At 40.7% G+C, this 27911-nt stretch overlaps 1 protein-coding gene across 2 annotated transcripts; it reads left to right on the top strand.

Moving 5' to 3' along the window:
* The first annotated feature begins 59 nt into the window (after positions 1 to 59).
* Positions 60 to 27786, top strand: EIF3A (eukaryotic translation initiation factor 3 subunit A). 2 transcript variants are annotated; one of them, XM_083616672.1, is made up of 23 exons: positions 60 to 246; positions 3918 to 4108; positions 4451 to 4587; positions 4918 to 5081; positions 5750 to 5949; positions 8784 to 8992; positions 9157 to 9328; positions 9773 to 9877; positions 11263 to 11361; positions 13031 to 13147; positions 14476 to 14661; positions 15361 to 15708; positions 16494 to 16598; positions 16717 to 16830; positions 17422 to 17544; positions 18713 to 18866; positions 19315 to 19499; positions 21869 to 21963; positions 23347 to 23741; positions 23800 to 24275; positions 25109 to 25277; positions 25737 to 25930; positions 26542 to 27786. In XM_083616672.1, exons 1-23 carry the CDS (start codon positions 198 to 200, stop codon positions 26542 to 26544), a joined length of 3990 nt encoding a protein of 1329 aa, XP_083472798.1. In that variant the 5' UTR covers positions 60 to 197; the 3' UTR covers positions 26545 to 27786. The 2 variants fall into 2 exon arrangements, with proteins under 2 accessions (XP_083472798.1, XP_083472797.1); XM_083616671.1 differs by having other exon boundaries at positions 23347 to 24275.
* The last annotated feature ends 125 nt before the right edge of the window (positions 27787 to 27911 follow it).

The following is a 27911-nucleotide window of genomic DNA, read 5'->3' as shown; positions in this document are numbered from 1 at the left end:
CCTTCGAACGTTGGGCGCCTCGAAAGCTCGGGACTGACCCCGCCCCCTCCACCCGCCTCCGCGACAGGCACCTTCGCTTCCGGACACGTCCGTGCGCGGGGCGCATCACGTGACGCGCCCCATTTCCGGCCTCGCTTTGCTGCCTGGCTGGGCGCTCCTTGGGGCTCGTTGCCGTGTGAGGAGAAGCCGTCGCCATCATGCCGGTCTACTTCCAGCGGCCCGAGAACGCCCTAAAGCGGGCGAACGGTGAGTGCGGAGCTCGGGGGCCGCTCGCCAGCGGGGCCGGAGGAGGGCCCGCCTCCGCGCCCCGCCCGCGCCCCCATTATGCTTAGTAATGGAGGCCGAGGCCTAGGCTCCCGCCACACTTGGGAGGCCCAGGCACCCGCCACGCTGACCGCAGCACGGCCTCGCCCTCCTCCCCGCGCTCTCGCTTGGGGTGGCAGCCCAGCCGGCCCCGTCAGGCACGCAGCCGAGGTGGAAGGTGGTGAAAGGGACGAGCCGCCCTGTTCGCTCTTTAGACACGAGGCCTCTCCGCTCCTCGTGGCGGCTCTCCGGACTCACTTCCTCCTGTTTGAGCCCAGGCTTCCGCGCGAGGGGGTGTGAGCGGGGAGAGGGATGCGCCTGGTTTTTCCTCTCCCTCTTTCGTCAGAAAATAAAACACATTTTTAAAAAGTGCCTCCCTAGGCAGCGCTTGCCTTCAATGGCTGTCGAGTTATACCTGTTCCCAGTGGCCACGCTCGTCACAGTTTATTATCCCACCACCCCCGAATCAATAAACAAAGGGCGACTTTTATCTCGCGTAGGCATCTTTGGGTTTCGAAAGCCCTCTCGCCCTTAAAACTCGCACCTTCCCTACGTTTCGTCAGGAATTATGGCCGGCGCCAGAATCCTGGTTTAGCTCAGTTTCCCAGTGGCGTCGATGACAAATCTAGCCACAGCGCTGCAGGAAATGGGCGCTCATTCTCTGCCTCTATCTTCCCCCTCCCCCGTTCCCCATTTTTTTTTAACCATTAATATCGTTCATTTTGAGACCCCCATAGCAGGGGTGCCCAAACTTTTTTCAAAGAGGACCAGATCTGATGAAGTGAACATGTGTGAGGGCAGACCAAAGTTGTTGACCTTTTTTAGGATTGAATTTGTTGAGCCTTTTTAGGGCTTTACCCCAGGATTAAATCGACCAGCGGGCCAGATTAGGGCCCCCAAATGGACTTTGGACATGCCTACCCCAGAGCCTGCACTGCCTGGTATGATGTGAAAGTAAATATTTGGTCTTTCTCAGAGTTCACATCACATCTGATGACACAGAACTAAGCATATGGAACAAAGGTTACAATTTGGACGAGAATTTTGACCTGTTTTTGCTTTCCAGTGCAACTTGGAAAGTCTACTGTTAAGCAGCTGCAGTAAACAAAGAGCCATTATTTAAAGGAGTTACTTATCATAGTTACTTTTATTTGTAACACCGTGAAATATCATTGTGAAAACTTAAGACAACTGAACAAGATGGAATTTCATAATAGATTATAAAGTTTTTAAGCAATATTCAGGAAGTTTCTTGTTACTGTGCTTGATACATCTCATTCCTCCCCTCATCCTTTTCTTTGTCTTTTATGTAGTGCACTGAAAATTCCAGTAACACAGCTCACTGTATTAATAAGTAGGGCAGCAAACACACCCACTTTAAAAGCTAATTTAATAACCAAAATGCTGGTAAGAACCAGTTTTAAATAGTAGGGCTGCCTGTTACAGTAGACTCAAGCCAAATATGTGTGAGCATATTATAATTTAATTAAAGCAGGTTATATGTACCTAATAAATACAAGTAAAGTTTGATAAAAACCATTACTGTCAAATGGAATTAAGTCTTGAAATTTCAGTTAAGTTTTTTAAAAAGTTTTTTTTTAATCATTAACATGCATATTACCATTATGTGAATTATTCAAATCTTCTTACTTGATTTTTCCATTTCCTGCATTCAGGCCATTCAGATTTAACACCAAATTATGGTTTTATTTCTAATGCCTGTCTTGCACACTTACTCCCCTCACACACTTCATTCAGTAAATGCCTAATCCTTGTTTGTGGCAAACTAGGGTTTGTTGCTATGTGCAAACAATAATTTGTCTGTTGGACAAAAGTAAAAATGATGGTTTGCTGTGGACAAGGATAGGAAGTTACTAACCATGGCATGCAAATTAAGTGGGAATGTACAATGGTGGTTCTTGTAATATCTAACCATGGGGTTTGCTGTCATGTTGGAACACATACTTCATCTATCATCTGGCAATCACTTAAAAATAATGACAGAATACATATTTTTAAAAAGCTTCATTGTATTGGATGCTGTATGTTACTAGCATATGAATAGTGAATTCAAGAGTAAGTGGCCAGGATCTTAACATTGACATTGTTTTGGGATTCATAATTTTTATTGTTTTTTTAGAGCCAAGAATCTCTCAAACAAGAAACTTGAAAATGTATTAATTTCAAAAGTCAAAATGTGATTTAAATAATTTTAAAATCTATTGATTGAAATCAGGTTTCTTACGTTGAAAATAATACATTTCTTTAACAAACATACCATATTTACTGGTATTTATAGCAATAAATAGTCATTTGCCACTAAAGAGGGATTTTATACAATCAAAGAGCATAATTCAGAAGCTTTGGCCATACAGCCCACATGCCTTTTGTGCTGCAAATTTATTTTGGCTTGGAGAGGAGTCAGATTTCTGTTTGTCTGTAAACATACAAGAATAGTAAGCAAGATTGTGTACTGGCTGTACTTGCACTTCATGATAACCCAGGTTTTTTGGGCTTACTGTGTTCTACTGAGAATAAACAGCATGTTGGTGCACCCTGCTCAGTTGCTTCCACCTTGCCTCCCTGGTGCAAGTGCAAGTCTTGGCTTTGTGTTACATACAAACCAGGGATCATGGTTTATTTCTCCATTGCAAGCCATGATTGCCAGCCATCATGAACCAATGGTTTGTTGTTGCTTCCTGATCATATCTATATCCCTGGTTATCACTGTAATACAAAGCCAAGGTTTCCTTGTTTGTTTAGCCATTTACAGCCAGGGAAGAGTGCAGCAGGAGCAATCAGGCAGCAGGCACCAGCTCATTGTTCATTCTCTGTTAACCATGATAAACCAGAATGTCATTTAGCAGATTGGGGTTGACTTTTAATTCCACATGCTTAAAAGACTGTAATAAGTATTTGTAACTTGCCAGAAGCAAGGTATGGTAGTTCTTGGAGTGTCCTCATGAGATGGAACATAAGCGTTCATCTGTTTTACTTTGTAGAGTCATAGCTATTCATATTTGAAACTGAAGATATTGCAGAACTCTTAAAGCTGAAAGACAGAAATGACAACAGTTTGTAACTACAAATTGTATCACTTCTCTCGTTATTCTAGAACACACGACAATGCTTACTAAAGGTTTAGCCAATCTGTTGCAACCTTTTCTTTTAAAGTGAAACAGTTTTACAAAGAACTGTTGCCACTTCACCATATTTCTCTTTTTCCTCCCTAGAGACTTAAATAGCTAGTTTGAGCTATCAGAAATGGCTGACTCAAATCATTTATAGTATTAGTTTCCTGAAATCCTTTTGAAGCATTGAGAATTTGTGGGCAAGTTCACAAAAGCTGGTGGTCCACAAAAATGTTTAAAAAAATGTGTATCAGCATACTAGTAAAGTAATTTTTGGCTGTCAGTATTCTGCAAAGTATAAAATTAGACTGCTCCCCCTATTTTACAGTTGTTGCTCAGCCTGATTCCCTGGAGGTGATTATTACTTTCAACAATACTATGGAAATGGCTCTTTATAGCAACTTTCCTCTGTTCCACTCTGAAGCAATATATTTATTAAAATGAAAGCAGTTTGTATTAAGAGTCATAATTTATTTTTCTCAGAATTTCTTGAGGTTGGGAAGAAGCAACCTGCTCTTGATGTTCTCTACGATGTTATGAAAAGTAAAAAACACCGAACATGGCAAAAGATCCACGAACCGATTATGCTAAAGTACTTGGAGCTCTGTGTGGACCTCCGCAAGAGCCACCTGGCTAAAGAAGGCCTATATCAGTACAAGAATATCTGCCAACAGGTAAAGGCTCTGAAAAGTGTTATCATATTAATAGTATGTTGTTAAAAACAAGCATTATAATAAAGTAAATGTTTCTAGATGTTTTAGAAAAATGTACTTGATGGTTCTGTACTATATATGTGACTTTATAAAAGCTTGATAGGATTAGAGATAAGGAGCATATATCACCAATAGAACACTTTTGAATGAATTGTAGCTGCAGAAGTCAATTGTTCTCAAATGTATTGCTACACTTCATTATACTGTTATAGTTTTATATTTATATCTGTATATATTCCTATATAAATAACTTCACCTCATGCCTAAGCAAAGTTATTTATAGCCGTTCTAATTCTGATACAGGTGAACATCAAATCCTTGGAGGATGTAGTTCGGGCTTACTTAAAATTAGCAGAAGAAAAAACTGAATCTGCTAAAGAAGAGTCTCAGCAGATGGTGCTAGATATTGAAGACTTAGATAATATTCAGACTCCAGAGAGGTAGGTAACAGTGCTATGATACTTTTTGTCTGAAGCTTAATTTAGTATTATGCATACATATTGAAAAACACTGATGAACTAATTTATGATTTTGGATGCAAGCTGAGTTCTTTTGGCAGACTTACATCTGACTCAGTCAAATCAACTTTCACCTTGATGTGGACGACTAAAACAAGAATTGCATTCCCATGATTTTGAAAGATGCTTTCAAAGAATGCTGTTGTCGTGTCATTAGAATTTCATTGTGCTGCCTGATATGCATCTTGGCAAGTGAGATGACATGATAAAAAGATTGTAGAAAAACATATTTCTTTTGTTTCTTAATTCTAGTGTTCTCCTAAGTGCTGTGAGTGGGGAAGACACTCAAGATCGTACTGATCGGTTACTTTTGACTCCCTGGGTTAAATTTCTATGGGAATCCTACAGGCAGTGTTTGGACCTTCTCAGAAACAATTCTAGAGTGGAGCGGCTTTATCATGATATTGCACAACAAGGTAAAATCTGGGGTTTTTTTGGTAAGACATATGCAGTCACTTTTTAAAGTTCTGGAATCTCCTATTGATTGCCTACTTCCAGCAGGTGCATTTTGTTCTTTAAAAAGAAAATTATATTTTTTATAATAACGGTTCAACTATTATCTGACTTTTTATTAAGGAAAGTAAAAAGCATCTTTTAAAAGATAAGAAAACAAAGTGGATCAAACAGGTAAATTTGAGTGTTAGAAAATATTGTCAGTTTGAACTGCTGGTCTGGTTAGTGCAGCACAGCAAGTCAACCTATGTCTTACCAGGACTGCATGAAACAGGGTCCCAGAGAGGTGTTGGCAACTGCTTTGCTGTTCCCTGGTCTTTTTACCTCTGTGCCATTCTGAACAAAATTAAGGTTTGATTTAGTGTCTGCACCTAGCTCATGGTTAAGTGGTTAGTGAGTAGAGAGCTCAACCATGAGCTCAGATTCGAATAGCATGCTAATCCAAACCTGTATGGTTCAATGTAGTGAGGAGTAAAAATGACTGGTGAGAAGCAAAGCGGCTGCAAGCTAATCTCCAGTAGCTCACATTGGCACATGGTCCCAGTAAGCCATACTTCAGTTTATTCTGTTGTGTGAACAAGGCCAAACTGACTTTTTAACTGCTTCCAAATGCCATAATTTTATCTTGCAGCTTTCAGGTTCTGTTTGCAATATACTCGTAAAGCTGAGTTCCGCAAACTCTGTGACAATTTGAGAATGCATTTGGGTCAGATCCAGCGTCATCACAATCAGAGTACGGCTATCAATCTCAATAACCCAGAGAGTCAGTCAATGCATTTGGAAACCAGGCTTGTACAGTTGGACAGTGCTATAAGCATGGAACTGTGGCAGGTATGTAATTACACAGTTATTGAGGTACTGATAGTCTCTCTTTCTGTTGCCAAATTCTTTTAAGCTTTACCTTCTGTTTTGTGCTTTAAGGGATCTGGTAATTTAGAGAGCTTAACATAACTTAACATAAATTTATTTATTAATAAAGTTTTCTGGTAAAAGTGTGCTTAGGCTCAGAACTTGGGATAATGAGCATACCAGGACTGGGGAACTTGTTTCTGGTCAGTGGACCAGATTTTAAGCCTGTCAATCACCTGGCATCATAGTGACACCAGGTGTCTGGTTGATGAGACTTCACAGCACAGTGGGGTATTTTAAGCAGCCCTTTGTAAAAAAAATAAAACCCTGTGCTGCTGTTTACAAAGGTCAATCAAAGAGCCCCCATTCTGTTCCTTTGAAACTAAACAAAATCGAGGTTTTAAGGAGCAGTGCAAGGATGTGTACAAATGGTGGTCAAACAGCTCCCATAATACTGCTTCAAAGCTTTACAGACAGAGGGCTTGAGCGCAGTGCTGAGAGGGGGAAGGCTCAATTGAACAGAAACTATTTCAAGCTCCCAGTTGTTCCTTTGAAGCCCTACCATTACTTGACCCACAATTGATATCATATGGGTGGGCGTGGCTTCCCCAAGATGTCCTGGCAGGCAATGCTTGGTTTGTGGGCTGGAAATTCCCCGCTTAGATCTATCTATTTATCTATTTATTTAATAACATGTATTTATTAATACGCCACTCTTCTGGCAGACCTCACAAACTAGGCCTGTTACTTTACATTGTATGAGGTTTCTATATATCCCTCCCGTCCAACTTCTTTGATATAATAATAATAATAATAATAATAATAATAATAATAATAATAATTTTTTATTTATACCCTGCCCTCCCCAGCCAAGGCCGGGCTCAGAGCGGCTTACAAGCAATAATAAAAACAAGATGAATGATTACAACTTAAAAACAAAAATAAAATACAACATTAAAATAATGGAATATTAAAGTATTAAAATGTAGCCTCATCGCAGGAGGAGAAGGAAAAGAAAAAAGAAAGAGAGGGAGGGAGGGAATCAAATTGGCTCCAAGACAAGGCCAGGCGGAACAACTCTGTCTTACAGGCCCTGCGGAAAGAAATCAGATCCTGCAGGGCCCTGGTCTCATGAGGCAGAGCGTTCCACCAGGCCGGAGCCAGAGTTGAAAAGGCCCTGGCTCTGGTTGAAGCCAATCTAACTTCCTTAGGGCTTGGGACCACTAGGGTGTTGTTATTTATGGACCTTGAGGCTCTCCGTGGGGCATACCAGGAGAGGCGGTCCCATAGGTACGAGGGTCCTAGGCCGTGAAGGGCTTTAAAGGTCAAAAGCAGCACCTTAAATCTGACCCTGTACTCCACCGGGAGCCAGTGCAGCTTGAAAAGCACTGGGTGAATATGCTCCCATGGCAGAGACCCCGTGAGGAGCCACGCTGTAGCATTCTGTACCCGCTGGAGTTTCTGGGACAGCTTCAAGGGCAGCCCCGCATAGAGCGAATTACAGTAGTCAAGCCTGGAGATGACTGTCGCATGGATCACTGTGGCCAGGTCGGGGCGGGAAAGGTAAGGGGCCAACTGCTTGATGCGGCGAAGGTGGAAAAATGTCGCCTTGGCTGTTGCTGTAACTTGCGCCTCCATGGAAAGGGAGGCGTCAAGGATTACACCCAAACTCTTAACAGAAGGCAATGGCACTAATTGGGCCCCCGCAAGAGAAGGGAGTTGGTCCCTCATCCCCATGCCATCCCGACCTAGCCACAGGACCTCTGTCTTCGAAGGATTTAGTTTCAACCGGCTCCCACGAAACCATCCAGCCACAGCTTCCAAGCATCTGGTGAGTGTGTAAGGGGCCGAGTCGGTGTGGCCATCCATCAGCAGATAGAGCTGAGTGTCATCAGCATATTGGTGACAGCCCAGCCCAAAGCTCCGGATAATCTGGGCAAGGGGGCGCATAAAGATGTTAAAAAGCATTGGGGAGAGAATTGCGCCCTGCGGCACTCCACACACCAAGGAGTGGCGCGACGACATTTCCCTCCCTAGTGCCACCCTCTGTCCCCGACCAGAGATAAAAGAGCACAACCAGTTATGGGCTATGCCCTGTATCCCCACGTCTGCGAGGCGGTGGTCCAGAAGATCATGATCGACCATGTCAAAGGCTGCTGACAAATCTAAAAGGATCAGCAGTCCTGACCTGCCTCGATCCAGTTGTCTACGGAGATCATCTATTAGGGCAACCAGAGCCGTCTCCGTCCCAAAACCAGGACGGAAACTGGACTGAAATGGATCTAATGCCGATGTTTCCTCCAGAAACCTACCAAGCTGTTCAGCAACCACTCTCTCAATTACCTTACCCAGGTATGGAAGATTTGAAACTGGGCGGTAATTGGATAGGTCTAAGGGATCTAATGAAGTTTTCTTTAAGAGTGGACACACCACTGCTTCCTTCAGTTCCCCTGGGAATGTCCCTGTGTCAAGGGACAAATTGATAATTTCAACCAGGGGGGTCCGCGCAACATCTGTACACTCCCTAATCAGCCAAGACGGGCACGGATCAAGGAGGCAGGTGGTGGACCTACCAACTTGGAGGAATCTATCCACATCAGTAGGGAGTATCCGATCGAAATGGTCCAACACTGGACCTGAAGTCAGTCGAGGGGCCTCCAGTCATTGTATCTAAATTGGCAGGGAGGTCACGGCGGAGCAACAGGACTTTCTCCGCAAAAAAGCTCGCGAATGCCTCACAGCTGTGGGTCGAATTTGTGCTTAAATTTGTACTACAGTTGTAGTATAACATGATTTTTTTAAAAAACTCCTTTCAGGAAGCCTTCAAAGCTGTCGAAGACATACATGGATTATTCTCCTTGTCCAAGAAACCACCAAAGCCCCAGCTGATGGCAAACTATTATCACAAAGTTTCTACTGTCTTCTGGAAATCAGGAAATGCGCTCTTTCATGCATCCACACTTCACCGTCTTTATCATCTCTCAAGGGAAATGCGTAAGAACCTCACACAGGAGGAGATGCAGAGGTAGGAAAACTTTTGTTTGCGGGTGCATTTTTAAACTTAGAAATAGCATCAATAGTGTATTGCAAATGGTTGGAAGCTGGATTTAAAGCTTGTCAGGCCATTTTAGGGATGGCATCTAGAATGGAGGCTAATGCAATTCAACTGCTTAAATCTTCTGTCTGTAGGATGTCAACGAGAGTCCTTTTGGCCACTCTGTCCATTCCTATAACACCTGAACGAACTGACATTGCTCGCCTTCTGGACATGGATGGCATCATTGTTGAAAAGCAGCGGCGATTGGCAACTCTGTTGGGCCTCCAGGCCCCACCTACACGAATTTCTCTTATTAATGATATGGTAAACAACATTTCATAAAACATTTCTCTGTAGCTTGCATCCTTGATTAAAAGGAACTTTAGTAAAACCTCAGAATGATGTGAATAGTAAACAATGTGATTGAAAATTAAAAGTTTCATTTCTTACCTACTTTCTCCCTCCAGTCCCAGTCTAGCTGCAGACTACAGCAGCAACTGGAACTCTTTAGTGCTGTCCATCTACAGTGGGGCATATTTCATGACTTTGGCCTTGCTTCTCCATAAGATCTGTAAATGTGACATTCTAGGTGTTTCAGCATTTGGAGATGTATGCCCCGTCACATTAATTGCACACGAAGAGTATGTTTCTTATCTATCACATTTTGATTATTTTTTAAAAAATTGTATTTTAGCTAATCCTTGAGATGAAGCATTACGTGTTGCAGCTTTTTTGATATTTACCGTTAAAAACATTCATGTATTATAGGTGAGATTTAATGTTGTACAACATGTTGTCCCAGAAGTAAAGGAACTTTATAACTGGCTTGAAGTAGATTTTCATCCACTGAAGTTATGTGGCCGCGTATGCAAGGTAAGTCCTGAAATTTTATTCAGAAGTATGTAATTTCTGTGTAGTTGACAAAATTCACACAAATGTTGATATATAGTAGATGTGTGGTATTTTTAAAGTGCTTTTTGCATCCAGGTTATCTTATGTCACTATTAATAGCATTCCAATCTGTTTCTAGAATTTCTAACTGCATGAAAATGCTGCTTGAATTTCCATTCATATAAATACTACACATTTAAAAGCAAAACCTGGTCATGCAAATGGAAAATGCCCTTTTGCAAGAGTAGGTTCCTAGTTTGTATTTCCAGTGACTAATGGATGCTTCTGATTTGAAATGTCATTGTACAGCCAGAAAACAGCATTAACTGTTGCTTGCAGTGTATTCCTGTACATGTTTACAGGGAAGTAAATCCCACAGTATTCAAGGGGACTTTCTGCCTAATACGTGTGTGCTTAAGGTTGTAGGCTTAGCTGACATATATGTAATTCTCCAGAGTTGTACAGGGTGAAGCACGTTTCATTGTCTTTCTCTTACTATTTATAAGAACAAAGATATTTCTAATGTGCTAGATAAAAGGTGAAGGTAAATTAGCAGTGTGGCACACATTGTCACCACTGTCAGTCACCTTCAAACACAACTTAATACACATTGTGTTAGAAACACTTTAGTGATTGAACTAAGTAATGATTTTGTGGCCTTAAAACAGGAGGAGGTATATTGGATTAGAGAATATATTGGGTTGAAAAAGTTTAAGGACTTGCCTTAATTTTCGCTCCCTGTGTATTCCTGAGTATACCCTCCTGTGTTCATGTGGAGCCCAAAAGTCCCTAGTTTTTGGCTTTAGGCATTCCCATTTTCTTGCTAATTGGAAAAATATACCTCTTTAATATTGGAGAAGATTAGCATGTTTCTGACATGTTATGGAAGCTCTTTAAAGTGCACTTTGCTATGCAGAATTGACTAAGCTAACAGACAAACTACGAGAGAAGGACAAAAAGGACTTCAAATGAGTCTGGGAACCATTTACAGTTTATTTGTAGAAACAACAGAATAGACTGGATTCACTGAAAGGATTTGAATAAACTTTCACGACTTCATTTGAGTAACAGATATTTTAAAGAAATGATAAGGGATTTTATTTTTCTGTAGGAAAAGCAGGATACGATAAATAAAACTAATAGCAGAGGGGGAGTTGAGGGAAGTCCAGAGGAGGGGAGGGAGAATAATTGTAAATAACATGATGAATGAGATTTGTATCATTAATTGTTATAAAATTCAATAAATATTTAAAAATAAACTAAAGTGCACTACTGTGAAAAATTGGAGGGTTGATGCAATTTAGTGAAGAAAAGGTATTGTCTGAACCAGCCATGCTATCTTACAATCTCTAAATAATTCTGTACAGGTGTTGAACTGGGTAAGAGACCAATCTGAGAAGGAACCAGAACTGCAACTGTATATCCCCCATCTTCAAAATAACACCATACTCCGGCTGCTTCAGCAGGTATGATTGCAAAACAAGAATCTTCAAAGTGGAATGTGCAGTTGGAGTGAATGTTGCAGAATTCCTAAATCCATCGATTCACTCAACTGTACAAGTGAGGAGCTTGGTTGTGACTCTCAGGGTATTCTTAATGTCATATTTTTATAAGTTTTGTTGAGCAATATGGGTGGGGCACCTAAGGAGCCCCACCCACAGTAGCCTTGCTCAAGGACTTCTACTTGGTCAGTGGTTTTTTCCACCCCTCTCTTCACCCTAGACATTCTCCACGCTCCCTGAAACCGACTTGGGGTGGTGATGATGAGGAGAACCACTAGAACAGCACATAGAGGGAGGAGAGGAGAGGGTCATTGTAATGTTTCTGCAGATGGTATATTCATCAGAGTGCATTGTTGAATTCTACCCTATAAGTTGTGTGTTTTACTAACCTGGTATCTCATGACTGGCAGGGTAGTGTGTTTTTTTTTAATAGAGTGTTCTGTTCCTATGTATCTTTTAAGGATCACTTAGTGAAAGATATAAGGGGCATCCTTAATTTAGTTGCACCTGTATGTAGTAGATATTGGACATGTTCCTTGATGGACTCTGAAATCTCTTAAATTAAACCTTATATTTGTCAGTTCCTTTTGACTAAGAGCTTATCTGTATCATAAGGAACATGGTTCTCATACACTGTTTTCTGTAATGTCTTCAAGTTCTGCCCATGTGATTAAAGCATATCATATAGGGAATATATTACACTTGTAATTCTTGTTTAATTAAGGAGACATCACTAATGTGACACATAACCATGTGGTCTGCTGTAACTTGACAAGAAGATGTAGTTACCAAAGAGTGGTGTTGGTGCAATGCCATTTTGAATAATGTATGAAACAGCACCAAAGAACCACATGCAGCAAACTACTTTTTTTTCATATGCCCTATGGCCCTGCTCATTCAAGTGAACATGTGTAGGGGGTGGGATTATTTCCATGTAGAGAACCCCCACTTCCAGTTATATTGTTTGTATAGTCACTACCAATGCACAAATATGCACAGGCTTTGTATATGTGGCCTCCTAATGGTGTTTACTATTAGTACACATGTGTGTAAAGACTACACAGGTGACTGAGCATAAGTTGGGGCTGGGCTTATTGCTTGACTTCTTCTGCATGATGGCTGCCTGGATTAGGCTTCTGATGCTTAACAGAAAACACAGACAATGTTGCTGTGCTCTGAACAAGCTACAGGAGACAGAAACATTGCCTGGGTTACAGAGGTACAAGGCGTGGGTGATGGATCTACCTAGTTAAATAATAAATTCTTAACACAAGGCATTTTTAGTGCTTGATGTTTCAGTTTTCCAAATGCACATGTCATTGACCTGTTTCCTTTACAGTGGTAAGCAGTGTTATTTCTGATGTGCTAAAGGAACAGTTGAAGGCTAATTAGCAGCTTTACTCTGTTGAGAGACTGCTGCCAGTCTCCTTCACACATAGTTGCTGCTTGGGAGAGTGAGTAATTCCTTTGAATAAACGCTTGACAGAAAATGTGAAGTGTTTCTTAAATGTGAATGATTATTCACTATTGTTGATGGTTGAGCTGTTGACTTAAGTTAATTGAGCTCTTAAAAATGCTTGTACAATATTAGGATGAATAATTGGAAAGAGTTGAATATTCATGTGTTACGCAGGTGGCCCAAATTTATCAAAGCATCGAATTTTCTCGCCTGACTACTCTGGTTCCTTTTGTTGATGCTTTCCAACTGGAACGTGCAATAGTAGATGCTGCCAGACATTGTGATTTGCAAGTAAGTGCAGTAGCGAAAAACATCAAATGTTTATACACATTTCTGTATTTAGATAAATCTGATTAAAACTTGTTTAGTCAAACATAACAGTCACTTTTGTCTTTTGAATTCCAAACAATGAGTTTCAGCCCATTCTTCAGTGGTGGGGTAACCCACTCTAGAATAACCTCTGGCCGGTGAAGAGAATGAACTTTTTCACAAGAAGTCCAACAAAATTTCCTTCACCTGTGCAACCTTGAATGGTTGGAGTGAGCAAAGTTTGAGTCATACAGCAGGCTTTCCTGACTTCTCTGTACAGCTTGGTAGTAGTCCAGCTGCTCCTGACTCCTGGAACAGCATTCCCAGAACAGTGCAGAACAGAAAAGCCCAGAGAATTAGGTGGGGCTGCCATATGCAAGTGAAAGTGCTTGGCTTCTCAAGCAAGACTTCTCTGATTCCCAGTCAATATGTTTTCTTGTAAAATGGTTGACTTTTAGAATTCAAAAGCTACCTTTCTGGAAATATAGTTAGAAACTGCAACAGTTACAGAGCAGTTACAGCTGGTGTGTGTGTGGAAACAGACAAAGGAACTGAAGCTTCTAAAGTCCTGCCAGGTTTAGGCAGAAGGAAGGGTAGAAGGAATGTCCCCCCCCGCCCTTTCTGACTTTCTCTCTTTTATGATTTATGGAAATAAACTAAACTAGCTCCAGGGCTGACATAGTTTGTCCCTGTTCTATGGTTTTATTGGGGAAACACAATGTGTTTATGTAAGGGGCACAGGGGTTTCTATGGTGACAGGGCGGGGCCTTACAAAATCTGACCTCCCTCTCCGAAGGCAGGCATCTCTGCCATTGGAGAGGAAGATTTGAAAAATCCTATAGAACCTGGGACACCATTAGTTTAGATGCATCAGTTAAATCATGGTTCTAATTATGTACCATTGTTTCTAGTTGAAATACTTGGAGCTTGCCAACTGCAGTTTTTATATCTTAGGAGGTATTCCCTCTGTGTGTAAAATAATTAAGGATTCTGCCTCTTAGAAAATGCTTGCTTAGCTACATGTGTACGTAATCTAATATTTTTTAGATTTTCTTTCATCATATAAGCACATTTAATTGATTACTGAACTAAATCATATGATAATTTAGCTAAGATTTCTTTAATCAAGAAGTAATTTCAGTTTTTAAGTTTATCATTTGATTTGAGTACAGTTCAGAAATCTGTTGTATCTCAATGTTAAATGGCAGTAATATAAGAAAAAGAGCTGGTAAGACAAAATTTATAAACAGCTGTGAGAAACTATCCTAAACATGCCCTTAATAATGAATTTCTGAATTACTCTATCTTAGGTTCGCATTGATCATACCACTCGAACACTGAGTTTTGGGTCAGATTTGAACTATTGCACTCGGGAAGATGCACCTCTTGGCCCTCAGCTGCAAAACATGCCATCTGAGCAGATCAGGAGCCAGTTGACAGCTATGTCATCTGCCCTTGCAAAGGCTCTTGAAGTGATTAAGCCACCTCACATATTGGTAAGTTGTAAGCTTTTGATACCTCTTTAAAAGAATACTGATGCTTTATGGGAAACTTGGTATGTTCAGTCATGGTTTGAATATTTCTTCTCTTCCCTCCAATGCATGTTTGATTCCCCTGTTGCCTGTGTTCAAGGCACATGTCACCGCTGATGCACACTGCTTTCAGCCCTGGAAGAGTGCAGGGTGGGTTTACACTCGCGGTGCCTCGGAACACACACACACACACACACACACACACACCGTGTACATGGGGAGTTGCCTGTACTTACATGCATTACTTAAAAATATTTAGTGCTGGCATATTTATTCTAATACAGTGGTACCTCGGGTTACATACACTTCAGGTTACATATGCTTCAGGTTACAGACTCCACTAACCCAGAAATAGTGCTTCAGGTTAAGAACTTTGCTTCAGGATGAGAACAGAAATTGTGCTCCGGCGGTAGCAGGAGGCCCCATTAGCTAAAGTGGTGCTTCAGGTTAAGAACAGTTTCAGGTTAAGAACGGACCTCCGGAACGAATTAACCTGAGGTACCACTGTACATATGTTTTTGAAGAATCTGTTCTGAGATGGCAGTGGGGGAAAAACACAAAAGAACCTGCAATAATAATTCCTCAGAATTCAGCAGTGCTTTACTCTCCCATTTGTCTTTTGTGTTTAAATGGGTTTTTGTTCTGCCTTTAACCATTTTGCAGCTAGAGAAGGAAGAGCAACACCAGCTGGCTGTTACAGCTTATTTAAAAAATTCAAGGAAAGAACATCAGCGTATCCTTGCTCGCCGTCAGACTATTGAGGAAAGAAAGGAACGTCTTGAGAGCTTGAACATTCAGCGTGAAAAAGAAGAATTGGAGCAGCGTGAAGCGGAACTCCAAAAGGTTCGCAAAGCCGAAGAGGAGAGATTGCGTCAGGAGGCGAAAGAGCGGGAAAAGGAGCGCATTCTGCAGGAACATGAGCAAATTAAAAAGAAAACTGTTCGTGAACGTTTGGAGCAGATCAAGAAAACTGAGCTGGGAGCCAAGGCCTTCAAAGATATTGATATTGAAGTAAGAAGTTTGTTGTTTCCCCCTGACAACTTTTTTATTGTAACCACTAGTGACCATTCACTAATGGGAAGTTTATATTGTAGAAAATATTGTATATTGAGTCAGACTTTTAGCCCATTTCTACATTCTTCAGGAAGACAGAAACCCCATTTGAATACCCTACCAGTAGCATCTCCAACTTCCCTCGACTAGGTTTCCTAACCTTAATCAAACAACTTGATTACAAATAGTGTAGTCTATTTCTGAATATTAAAGCTAAAGGTAAAGGGACCCCTGACCATTAGGTCCAGTCGTGATCGACTCTGGGGTTGCGGTGCTCATCTCGCTTCATTGGCCGAGGGAGCCGGCAAACAGCTTCCGGGTCATGTGGCCAGCATGACCAAGCCGCTTCTGGCGAACCAGAGCAGCACACGGAAACGCCGTTTACCTTCCTGCCAGAGCGGTACCTATCCATCTACTTGCACTTTGACGTGCTTTCGAACTTCTAGGTTGGCAGGAGCAGGGACCGAGCAACAGGAGCTCACCCCATCACGGGGATTCGAACTGCCGATTTTCTGATTGGCAAGTCCTAGGCTCTGTGGTTTAACCCACAGCGCCACCCGCGTCCCTTATTTCTGAATATTAGAATATTTTAATAAAATGGATTAAAGGACTAAAAATAAAATGAAATAGTAGATAATGCATCAAGTGGGGAAGCTGCATTAAAATTAAAAACAAGAATGTGTGTTTTTCTCAGAAATGGCAGTTTGATTTTTATTCTTTAACATCTAATGTCTTGACTATAGGATCTTGAAGAATTGGATCCAGACTTCATTATGGCAAAACAAGTTGAACAGCTGGAGAAAGAAAAGAAGGAATTGCAAGAGCGTCTGAAGAATCAGGAGAAAAAGGTATAAGAAAAAGATGTACGGTTAATAGCTGAGAACTAGGTGGAGAAACAGCATTTAGTGATGACATTTGTGTGTGTGTTCCTTTTACGCTTAAACCTGAACAATCACATTTCTTTAGATTGACCATTTTGAAAGGGCAAAACGCTTGGAAGAAATCCCACTGATTAAGAGTGCATATGAAGAGCAAAGAGTCAGAGACATGGAGCTTTGGGAACAGCAAGAAGAAGAAAGGGTGAGGTTTCTGAGAGTACTCTGGTGTGACGTAGTTACTTAATATTTTTTCTCTGTTGGTTTCTAGAAATGAACTTCTCAGCTGATTATATAATTTATGCAGTAGTAGACAGTGTTTTAGAAATCTTTGTCACATGAGTGATGAAGAATGAATGATGTTTGGATATATTGCAATTAAAGAATCTCAGTCTGTGCTAGAACTCCAATTTTGCCATAAAAGAATGCAAATCTTCTGACTGGAATAAAATGTGTAGCTACACCAAGTTCTAATGTAAATCATTAGAATGGTTTGCAGCTTGCAATTGTGTAATAGTTAGAATCTATTTGAGAACAATGAAAGCCATCATTTTAACTGTAATAAAAGTGATCATAGGGTTTATATAGACTTTGTACCCAAGCTCTTTTTCAGTATACCATTGCTTAACAATAATAGGCCTACTGGGGTTTTCCTTTAACTGGTCTGCTAAATTTTATTGGCATCTAGACAGTTAGAAAAAAAAAGAGGCATGTGGTGCCCATAAATTCACAAAAGACATTTGAAACAAATTGTATGCATGACTCTACTACTGATTTGGTTTTGTGTATGTCACAGATCTCAACTATGCAGTTGGAACGTGAGAAAGCCCTTGAACATAAGAACAGGATGTCAAGGATGTTGGAGGACAGTGATTTCTTTGTAACTAGGCTCAAAGAAGCGAGAAGATCAGTGTATGAGGTAAATCTGATTTTTGTGTTCTGACACATTTGAGATTATTCCTAATCAGAACTTTATAGAAAATGGAGTGAGGGATGGCACTGGGATCCTCTCTCCTTTGTCATTTTAGCATGTTAGTGTCTGTGCCTGTTTTGATATGAGAGGCAACAATATTACGCTTCACATCAGCAGAGAGGTGTCCTTTCTGATAAAATAATCTCTCATAAAAAGCTTTATGTGTATCTTCCTCTTTGTATCCTCCCCTTCCTCCAAAGACATCGGAGAATTCTCCCATTTTTTAAGTTGTTTCTAAACTTCTCAAAACAGTTGTTTTACATCTCTACTCTTAATGTGGATTCCAGAACTGTTTAGAATCATAGAGTTGGAAGGAACCCAAGGGTTAACTAGTCCAACCCCCTGCAATGCAGGGATCTCAGCTAAAGCATCCATGACAGATGGCCATCCAACCTCTACTTAAAACCTTCAAGGAAGGAGAGTCCACAACCTCCCAAGGGAAACTGTTCCACTGTCGAACAACTCTTACTGTCAGAAGGTTTTAACATATGTTTAGTCTGAATCTCCTTTCTTGTAAGTTGAAGCCATTGGTTTGAGTCCTACCTTCCAGAGCAGGAGAAAACAAGCTTGTTCCATCTTCCATGTGACAGCCCTTTAAATATTTGAAGATGGCCATCATATCTCCTCTTAGTCTCTTTTCCGGGTTAACTATACACTGTTGACTCATGTTAAGCTTGTGGTCTTCCAGGACCCCTAGATCCTTTTCACATGTACTGTTAGTAAGCCAGGTGTCCCCCATCCTATATTTGTGCATCTGGTTCTTCCTGCCAAAGTGCAGAACCTTACATTTGTTCCTATTGAAATTCATTTTGTTAACTTGTGCCCAGTTAGTCCAATCTGTTAAGGTCATTTTGAATTTTGATTCTGTCTTCTGCGGCATTATCTACCTTTCCCAGTTTCATGTCATCTACAGGTTTGATGAGCATTCCTTCATCCAAGTTGTTTAGAAAGACATTGAGCAACGGGTCCAGGAGTTGACTTTATGTATAGCTGCCAAGCTACAATTAGTCATTAACACATGTGGACACCAGATAGTTGGAGTTCATGTTTGAGCATTCATCCTGTAGGTTGCCTGTAACATGTCTGGAGTTCAATGTATTAATATGTATTTTAGGAAAAACTTAAACAATTCCAAGAAAGATTAGCAGAGGAAAGGCATAAGCGCTTAGAGGAACGCAAAAGGCAGCGCAAAGAGGAAAGACGCATTGCTTATTATCAGGAGAAAGAGGAAGAAGAACAAAGATTGCAAGAAGAGAAGATGCTTAAAGGTAAACACTAAATAAAAGGCTATTGCTGAAAAAGCACCCTTGATCTTTGCTGTGTTTCCAGCAGTATTTATTTTACTTATCTAGATATAGATGTGCCATGGCTGCCATTAATTGAATTTGAATTTCATTACTCGTAAAATAATAATAGGTAATATTCAGTGTTGTCCGTCCACTAGCAGAATAGACATTGTTTGTGGAATAGATTCCCTCTACTAGGCCCACCCGATATGATCTGGAGAGTTTGGAGACGGCATGGGGGGCTATGGGACAGGAAAGAAAAAGGAATTCCCATCATACGACCAGAAGTCTGCTTGCACAACATTGGCCCATTAAATTTTAAGCAGACATGAAATGCTGTGCAAACAAAGTTGATAAATGAGAGGACACATGATAGACATTTCAAATATAGGATGGAAAGTCACTCTATCTGCATTAATATTTTGGTCAGAACAAGAAGAAAAAGAACGTGCAGAACGTGAAAAACGTGAGGAAGAAATGCGTGAATATCAGGAACGCGTCAAAAAACTAGAAGAGGTAGAGAGAAAGAAACGCCAAAGAGAACTGGAGATTGAAGAAAGGGAACGTCGTCGAGAAGAAGAGAGGAGGAATCTTGAAGATCCGCTTTCAAGGAAGGTAAATTCTATTTCTGATAAACTGACGTTTCTAAGCAGAATCCAGCGTTGCATGAGCAGAAGTTCTGTGCAAACAACAGGAGTTCACTTCTCTCTTTTCCCCTCTGCAGACCACCACAAGTCTGCAAAATCATCTGTGGAGAGTCCCTCAATCCTTTGAAGTATATTTTGAAATGTGGAGGCCTGCTGGGTGGGGGGAGGACAGGAAGATGAAGTCTGTTGCATGAGGAGAGTTTTGTTCTGCTTCTGCACAGATAGCATTGGATACAACCCTCCAAATTCCTCTATGCTTAAATAGGGAATAATTTACATCAATAAAAAGTATATGTGAAATAACTCTTCAAATTCAATAATTCATATTTAAGGGGGAAGCTTTCAACGTACAGCTTTTGAGTGGACTTCAGTTTTGTGCCTTGGTGCTATGGAAGAGAAAGTGATTTCACCTTCTTCTTGCAGCTTTCTATGGCACCTTCCAGCATGTTCTGAAGGCTCCCCTGATTCACTGCAGCTGAATTCAGCAAGTGCTGGGAGGCTACCAGGGTTGGGGTGTGTATCTAAAAAAAAATCGGTCCCCTTTTCTATTAGCAGATGCACAAGGGCACCAATAAATTAACTGTCAACTGGCCTTTTAGTATCTCTATGATCAAATGATGACTATGAAATAATGTAGTATGAAGTTGATCAGGAGGGGGAAGAAGGATCAGGATCTGTGTTTGAGTAGTTTGCAATAGATTGAGTTTTTGACCGCTGTTTGTCTTAACAATAGCGGGAGCTTAAAAGTTTATTTTACCTAAATTAGCTGGCTGAGAAAGAATGCCCAAGGATGTGGTGGAAAACAGGAGTGGATTCTTGTATGAAGAGATTCCCAAGCTTTCTTCTGTTACTTATAAAAAAAATCCTGGGATAAGCATGTGCTCAGAGACAGTCTATTCCTTAAATCTTTTTGTATGTCTGCCCAGTTGAGCCACTATTTTGCACCAGTCTCTAGTTGGCGGAACTTGTGGTATTACAGACATCCTCATGTTGTGTTTGCTTCAGGTTGAGTGTTTTCAGGTCCCACGGCGACCCGGAAGTACCAGAAAGGGTTACTTCCGGGTTTCACTGCTCGCGTATGCGCAGACGCTCAAAATGACACCACGTGCATGCGCAGAAGCAGCGAATCACGACCCATGCAGACGCAGGTTGCATTCTGCTCAGGTTGCGAACGGGGCTCCGGAACGGATCCTGTTCACAACCAGAGGTACCACTGTAGTAAAAAAAAAAAAAAGTAGAAGAGCCTGCATGCTTGAAATCTTCCCACTGCTCAACTACAAAGAGTGTTTCCAGAGCTGTAGCATGTTGGTTTGTTGCAGCAAAGTGAACTCTGGTCTACAAAAGCTCATGTCATAATCAATTCATTAGCCTTTATGGTGCCCCAGGAGTCTTCATTGTTTTTGTCTTAAGTATTGTTTTATATTAATATTATCTTCGGCTCAATCATTGCTAATCTTTTCAATGGGTAAACTTTGCACCAGAAAATACATGCATTTTGAAATTTTATAATGGTGAAAATGTGTGTATTAATTTGGATAATCTGCAGCCCTAGTAATTTCTCATTCTTACTCTATTTGTAATTTTTCCAGTGGAGTATTAGAGGTGATCCTCAATTTACATATTGTAGTTGTCATGTCTGAAGGGTCCATTTGTATGTGAAATTTGGGATCTATTCCTTTTCTCCTGCTTTTTAGGAGTAGGAAAAATGACAGAAGACGTTGCTGCCTTTTTTGAATGGATTGACTATTGTTTCCAGTTCACTTCTGTCATTTCTTCCTCTGCCATATTTTATTCTAATTTGAACTGTCATCGCCTTAGCTGTTCATTTGCTATGCTCTACAAAACATAGTGGTGCTTTCTCTTGTGGCTACATTTTGCATTTGTACGCCATTTCTCAAGTTAGTATTCAGTACTGAACATGTCACTCGGAGATATGTGAATAATTCTTATTAATAACTGAGCAATTTGTTTGGGTCATGTTGGGACAATTTTACTACCTATTCCCCATCCCTTTTGTTGAGTTGTAACTAATAGTTCAGGTCCAGTATAATGCAGTACTTTGCACTTGTCCATGCTGAATATCCATCCATATATTTGTCACGTGAGGTCTTGTTAAATTTGTAATGCCACAGAATTCAATATATACTTTTGTTTTTAATAACTAGTCAAAAAACAAGTTTCACTGACAGATTAGTTCATAGGTTCTCAGTTCGTTATTACAAGTCAAAATAACGTCATGCCTATACTATTCTATTGAAATAAAAGCATGTGATATATACAAAACCACATTGGTTGGGTTCTTAGTAACGGTACTTTTTATTTTTGATTTAAATGCAGGACTCTCGTTGGAGTGATCGAGAACCTGGTGAAAGCACCTGGAGAAGAAGTGCTGAGCCAGACTCAGAATGGAGGCGACCAGCACCACCAGAAAGGTATTTATTGGAATAATGCTTAAAGTGTCTACAACTTGCTAATGTTTTCTTTGTGATCCTGATGTCCTCTGCAAAGGTGAGTATTGTTGTAGACTGTGTACAAATAAAAAGGGTTGTATCCAACTAAATCATTGCATGCACAGAATGCAATAAAATTGCATTAGAATAGCAAAATTACTTAATTGTTTATTTTGACAATTTATACACAGTTTAACACAATAGTCTCTAAGGAGTGTACAAGGTTGATTTAATAAAGATAACTATCTGTTAAGAGGATAAAATCAGAATTCTAGAATAAAGTCTTCAGTACATGCTGGACATTCAACAGGCAGAGGGCCAATCTGAACTTAACTGGACGGGGGTTCTATAAAATTGGGTCCACAGTATTGAATGTACATCTCCTGGTGGATGCAAGTTGTGTGTCTAAGCCATGAGGGGATACTAACAGTGACTCACCTGAAGACCTCAGTGATTAGGCAGTCCCTAAATATCCTTGATCCAAGTTGTTAAGGGCTTTGCAAATTTATACAAGAACCCTGTTTTACATTGAGAAAGCAACCAGCCATTTAAATGAGAACCTTAGGTGTGCAGTTTTTCACCCCAAGTAAAGATTTGGCCTATTAACCTTTCTCCAATTCATTTGGTTATCAAACAGAATTTATAAGTTCAATGACATATGCTAATTTCTTATGTTTCCTAGCATACGTAGACTTTTGGATAAAAGTTTGTAAGTTCCTGGCTAAAGTTGGAAGAGAGCACCTGAAATACAATTGGATAGGCAGCAGCAAGGAAAGAAAAAAGATTATTTGTACATCTTTTACATTGATCAGAACTCTAACAGAATTGTCTATTTTTTAATATTTCAGCAACATCCATGCATCCTGACATTTCCTTTGAAACATTTCAACAGTGGGCAGTCCCCAATGAAGTAGTTTTGTTAGTGCAAGGACTTCCTATCCCTGTACCTCCCAACAGCCCCCTCCCCCAAATGGTGGGTTGACAAGAACCCAGAACAGATGTAGGGTGCACAGGGGAAGAAGAGGGAGGGGAAGTCCTGTTGCGCAGCCAGAAGTACTTGTGCTAACAGAACTACTTTGCTGGATAAAGCTCTCTTTTTATAATTTTCCATCCCTTGTGACACCATTGTTCTTTAGTATCTTGTTACATATGATGTTTTATTTATCCTCACCACTCCAAAATGTCAAGCTGACTACTCGCAGGTTGTATGTTATTTCCTACATGGAACAGATTTCTTTATGGGAAATAACATGTGATGTGGTGTAATTATTGCTACTGTGTAGGAGTAAATATACCAAATGGCTTTCCAGACAACTGAAAACAAAACTTTTATATTCAAAATGCACGATTTTTCTATTTAAACAGAGAGTGGCGGCGTGGAGACGCACGTGAGGATGAAAAACCTTTACGAAGAGATGATTTGCCTCGGCGTGGTATCTCAGCAGACAGAGTAGAGTCTCCTCGTGAAGCACTAGAAGACAAAGTGCTGAAGCAGGATGCTGATGAAGACAAAGGTCCTAAGAAAGTCCTGGATGATGACAGAACAAGTTGGCGCGCAGCAGAAGACAAGGGCCCCATGCGTGGCTTAGATGATGACAGGGGCCCCAGGCGCGGGCTGGATGACGACAGGGGCCCCAGGCGCGGGCTTGATGATGACAGGGGCCCCAGGCGTGGTCTGGATGATGACAGGGGCCCCAGGCGCGGGCTGGATGATGACAGGGGCCCCAGGCGTGGCTTAGATGACGACAGGGGCCCCAGGCGTGGGCTGGATGATGACAGGGGCCCCAGGCGTGGCTTAGATGACGACAGGGGCCCCAGGCGTGGGCTGGATGATGACAGGCCAAGTTGGCGCAACACAGATGACGACAGGGCTCCCAGGCGTGGTCTGGATGATGACAGGGGCCCCAGGCGTGGTCTGGATGATGACAGGGGCCCCAGGCGTGGTCTGGATGATGACAGGGGCCCCAGGCGTGGTCTGGATGAAGACAGGGGCCCCAGGCGTGGGCTGGATGATGACAGGGGCCCCAGGCGGGGTTTGGATGATGACAGACCAAGTTGGAGAGCTGCAGATGAAGATAGGCCTCCCCGGCGTGGGCTGGATGATGACAGAATGTCAAGGCGTGATGAAGATAGGGGACCATGGCGTAACACAGATGAAGATAGAATTTCAAGGCGTGATGATGATCGTGGACCTAGACGTGCTGGTGATGATGACAGAGGTCCTAGACGTGGAGATGATTCTAGGCGTGGAGAGGATTCCAGAACTGGACCTTGGAGACCATATGGTAAACCAGGTAAACATACAAATTGGAGCCATTCATTTTGTGTTCTGAGAATAGCTAGCATACATTCTATTTTAAGTTTGCACAGAAAATGCTTTGCATTCTGAGATGACTGCAGCAAACTGAAAAGTACCTCATAATGTTTCTATTGCACATTGTCTGAAAAGTAATGACGGTAATGTAAGAATCTAAAGGGTTACATATTTGCAAGTCAAAAGCCAACAAGTGCCAAAAGGGCATAGAAATTATATCCATTTGTTTGCACTTCTTTACATCGTTGCCACTGCAGTGTAAAAAAATGTGATTCCTTTGCTGATTAATTGGAGGTATCCCAAAGTGCAGTTCTTGTACTTTGATTGCTAGATACATTTAAACAAATGACTAAAAAATGGAGATGATCTAATGGGTAACACTGGTTCCAGAATTAGTTGGGTGCAAGTGTACTGGATAATTACAAGGAAAAAACACATTCTCTTTTCCTTATTCAAGGAAATCATAATAAAGCACATGTAAACATGAAACAAGTTATTCCACATTGTATTCCATTTATGCCAGATGTGTTCCCATCTCAGATATCCATAATAGAATGGGATTTTGCATGTGGAAACCTCAGTTGTGGTGTGGAATCATAAGAAATAGAATACAAACTTCATGCATGCATGCATGCATGCATGCATGCATGAATCTTTATTTGTGTCAGCTTTCAGCCATAGCAATAAAACAACAATACAATATACAAAGAATAGAAATAAAAAGTCAATTATATAAAATACATGAATGGAAGTTCCACATTCTTACACTATTGAGATTAGTACACAAAAGTTCAGATATTTCACTGTCAATAGGTGGTTGGAGAGAACGAGAAAAGGCTCGTGAAGATAGTTGGGGCCCTCCACGAGATTCCAGACCTTCAGAAGATAATGAATGGGATAAAGATCGTGATGAGAATGAGAAGGACCGTGAACTTGACAAGGACCGTGACTTTGATCGGGAAGATCGTTTCAGGCGTCCTAGGTTTGATTTCATTACTTTTAAATTGTGTGTAGCTTGGGTTTCTCCCCCCCAACCCTTATGAACTGGGGTAAGGCCCCAGCACAAAAATCTTTGGGATATTGGGCATCACAGTTTGGGGCACTTGAACAATTTTGAAGTGGTAGTAAGTAGCCAAAAGCAGAGTTGTTTTTTTTTTGTTAATTTGATGAGTTTTATGTCACCAAAATGTGCACTTGAGTGCTACGAGCATTAGCTGGAGAATAGTTTGCAATGTTTTTACCCACAAATGTTTACAAATGCTTGTTTCTTGGGGAAAATGATTTTGAATAGTGCTTTTTTTAAAAAAAAAAGTTTTGTTTTGTTCCAGTAACAGTTTGCATAAGAGTAGCTTCTGGGTCATATGGTTGATTTTAATTCATTCCCTGGAATGTGGAGTTAAATGCTTTTTCTTATTACTAAAATATATTTTTATAACTAAAGAGATGACGCTGGCTGGAGAAGAGGACCAGCTGAGGAAACCTCTAGCTGGAGAGAGTCAGGCCGTCGTGATGAATGGGACAGAGGTGGCCGTGATTCTAGAGATGACCGGGGTGGCCGTGATCTTCGAGATCGGCGTGTTGAAGACAGGGAAAGGAGAGGGCCAGGGCCCCTTCCCAGAACAGATCGGGAAGAAGGTAGACTTGTTTTCTGTAGTTGGGTATCCTAAATACCGCTCCCTTTCAGGAAAACACAAAGGAAGCACACTTACTGTATATATCATTGCATAATTGTGCAAATAGGGTCACAGCTGAGAACACTTGAATATATTTTTAAAAAGAAATGAAATTTGGTGGGTAAGCAAGATATGATTTAAACAGGCAAATACAAAAGCCGTATTACTTCTAAAATGTTTTTTGTACTTAAAAGACTTGCAAAGTATTTGCCCTTTAGCTTTGAACCTTCTATGTATTTAACATTGTTGGTTACAATAAGTATTTTTTTTTTCTATTCTGGGTCTTCAAATCCATAGCTTATCAGTTAATCAGACCTTCTATAAATCATGTTAACTTCTCATTCCAAAGCTATGTGGAAAGATTCATACAAGATCCCGCCCCCTCTGTTCTTTTTTTAAAAAGTTCTATTTTTGGACATTCTCATCACGAGTTTATGGGTGTCTCTTGCGAATTGCTATAAAGCTGTTTTGGATGGCCTGGATTCCAATGTCATCAAACTTTTTCTCTGGATTTGATGATAGTAAAACTTAGTGAAGGAAGCATAGCCATAATACTGTCTTTCCCCCATGTAGTGAGCTCATGGAGACGTGGCGATGACAAAAAGGAGGAGCATGAAGAACGGGAAATTGTTCGGAGACCACCTGCTGTTGCTCCTGCTGCTCCAGCTCCCTCTGTGTCAAAAGAACGAGAAAAAGATGGTGAGAAAGAGAAGGGGGCCTGGAGAACAGAAAAAGACCGGGACTCCCTTCGCCGCACTAAACTTGAAGCTGATGAAGATGGGTGGACCACTGTGCGACGTTAAGTTCAAAACCTAAACATGGTTTTTATGTTGGTGTTTAGCATTGATTGGTAACAAATTATAATATTGGTGCTTTAACACTCTGAATTGGAATTCTCTAACAAAATTTTCTAGGTAATGTGAAAGCATGAAACTCTTACACGTGTGAAAACTGATCATGCACAGAACTTGCAACTAAAAGTCAGAAATTGAATACTGGTTACCTGAAATTTCAAATGTTGTATATGTCACAGATCACTTGGTGGTAAGAAATAAAAAATATGAACCCAGTAGGTATCTTTGAGTGGCATGTATATCTCAATCAAAAAGAAATCAATTTTTATTTTAAGTAGCTCTTCACCTGGAAATCGGTATGGTCTGCAAAGTGTACATTTAAAACAACATTTCTAGTTACATGAAGTGATGGCTTTGTAAGACTACTGCCTAAAATAGATAAAAGCAAACACTTTCTATTTGGGTATTTTGATGGCAAGAGGTGTTTTTTTCTGATGGTATTATACAAAGTCAGTATGTTTTGAGTTGCATACGATAAATGTTATGGACCTTTTAGCCACACGGGTTTTTTTGGGTAGATTTTTCTTCAATGCATATACTTATCAAGCCATTTTGCAGTCTTTGTTCTCACAATGAATGCCAGCACAGCAGTCTCAAAACAACAAATAAGGCTTTTAAAATGAAAGTGTTTGAGAACAATCATACTGCTGAAGTTTCTGACCCTTGGCATATAGACTTTGCTTTTTCTGTTCATGGATAATTCATGCCTTTTGAAGCATTTATATATAGTATCCTATTTCAAGTATGTGGTCTGGAGGAACTGCTCACTCTTCCCTTCCTTCCTTCCCAATTTCTTGTCTTCTGGGTAAGTGCTTTACCTTAAACCAAGTGCTTTGTAGTATGGGCTGGGTTGACTTCAATTTTGAGGGCAAAGTAGTAATGTTTATGATTGTTTTTAATTGAAGCCAACACAGAACTTGCTACTATGTGTTAACTTCAGTGATAAATAAACTTAACAAAATAAGGTTCTTTTTTGGTGTGGCTTCTTAATCGTTGCAGCTTGTGCATTCAGTCTGCCTAGAGTCAAGGTCCTTTCACCATACTGGTGAAATGATTCAACACACGTGACTTGCAGAAGCTGAGAAGTAA

The sequence above is a fragment of the Podarcis filfolensis genome (genome assembly GCF_964270895.1).
Source record: "Podarcis filfolensis genome assembly, chromosome: 5".
In the NCBI taxonomy this organism is placed as follows: domain Eukaryota; kingdom Metazoa; phylum Chordata; class Lepidosauria; order Squamata; family Lacertidae; genus Podarcis; species Podarcis filfolensis.
The sequence above is the reverse complement of the archived record's forward strand: the minus strand, read 5'-3'. Positions and strand labels throughout refer to the sequence as shown.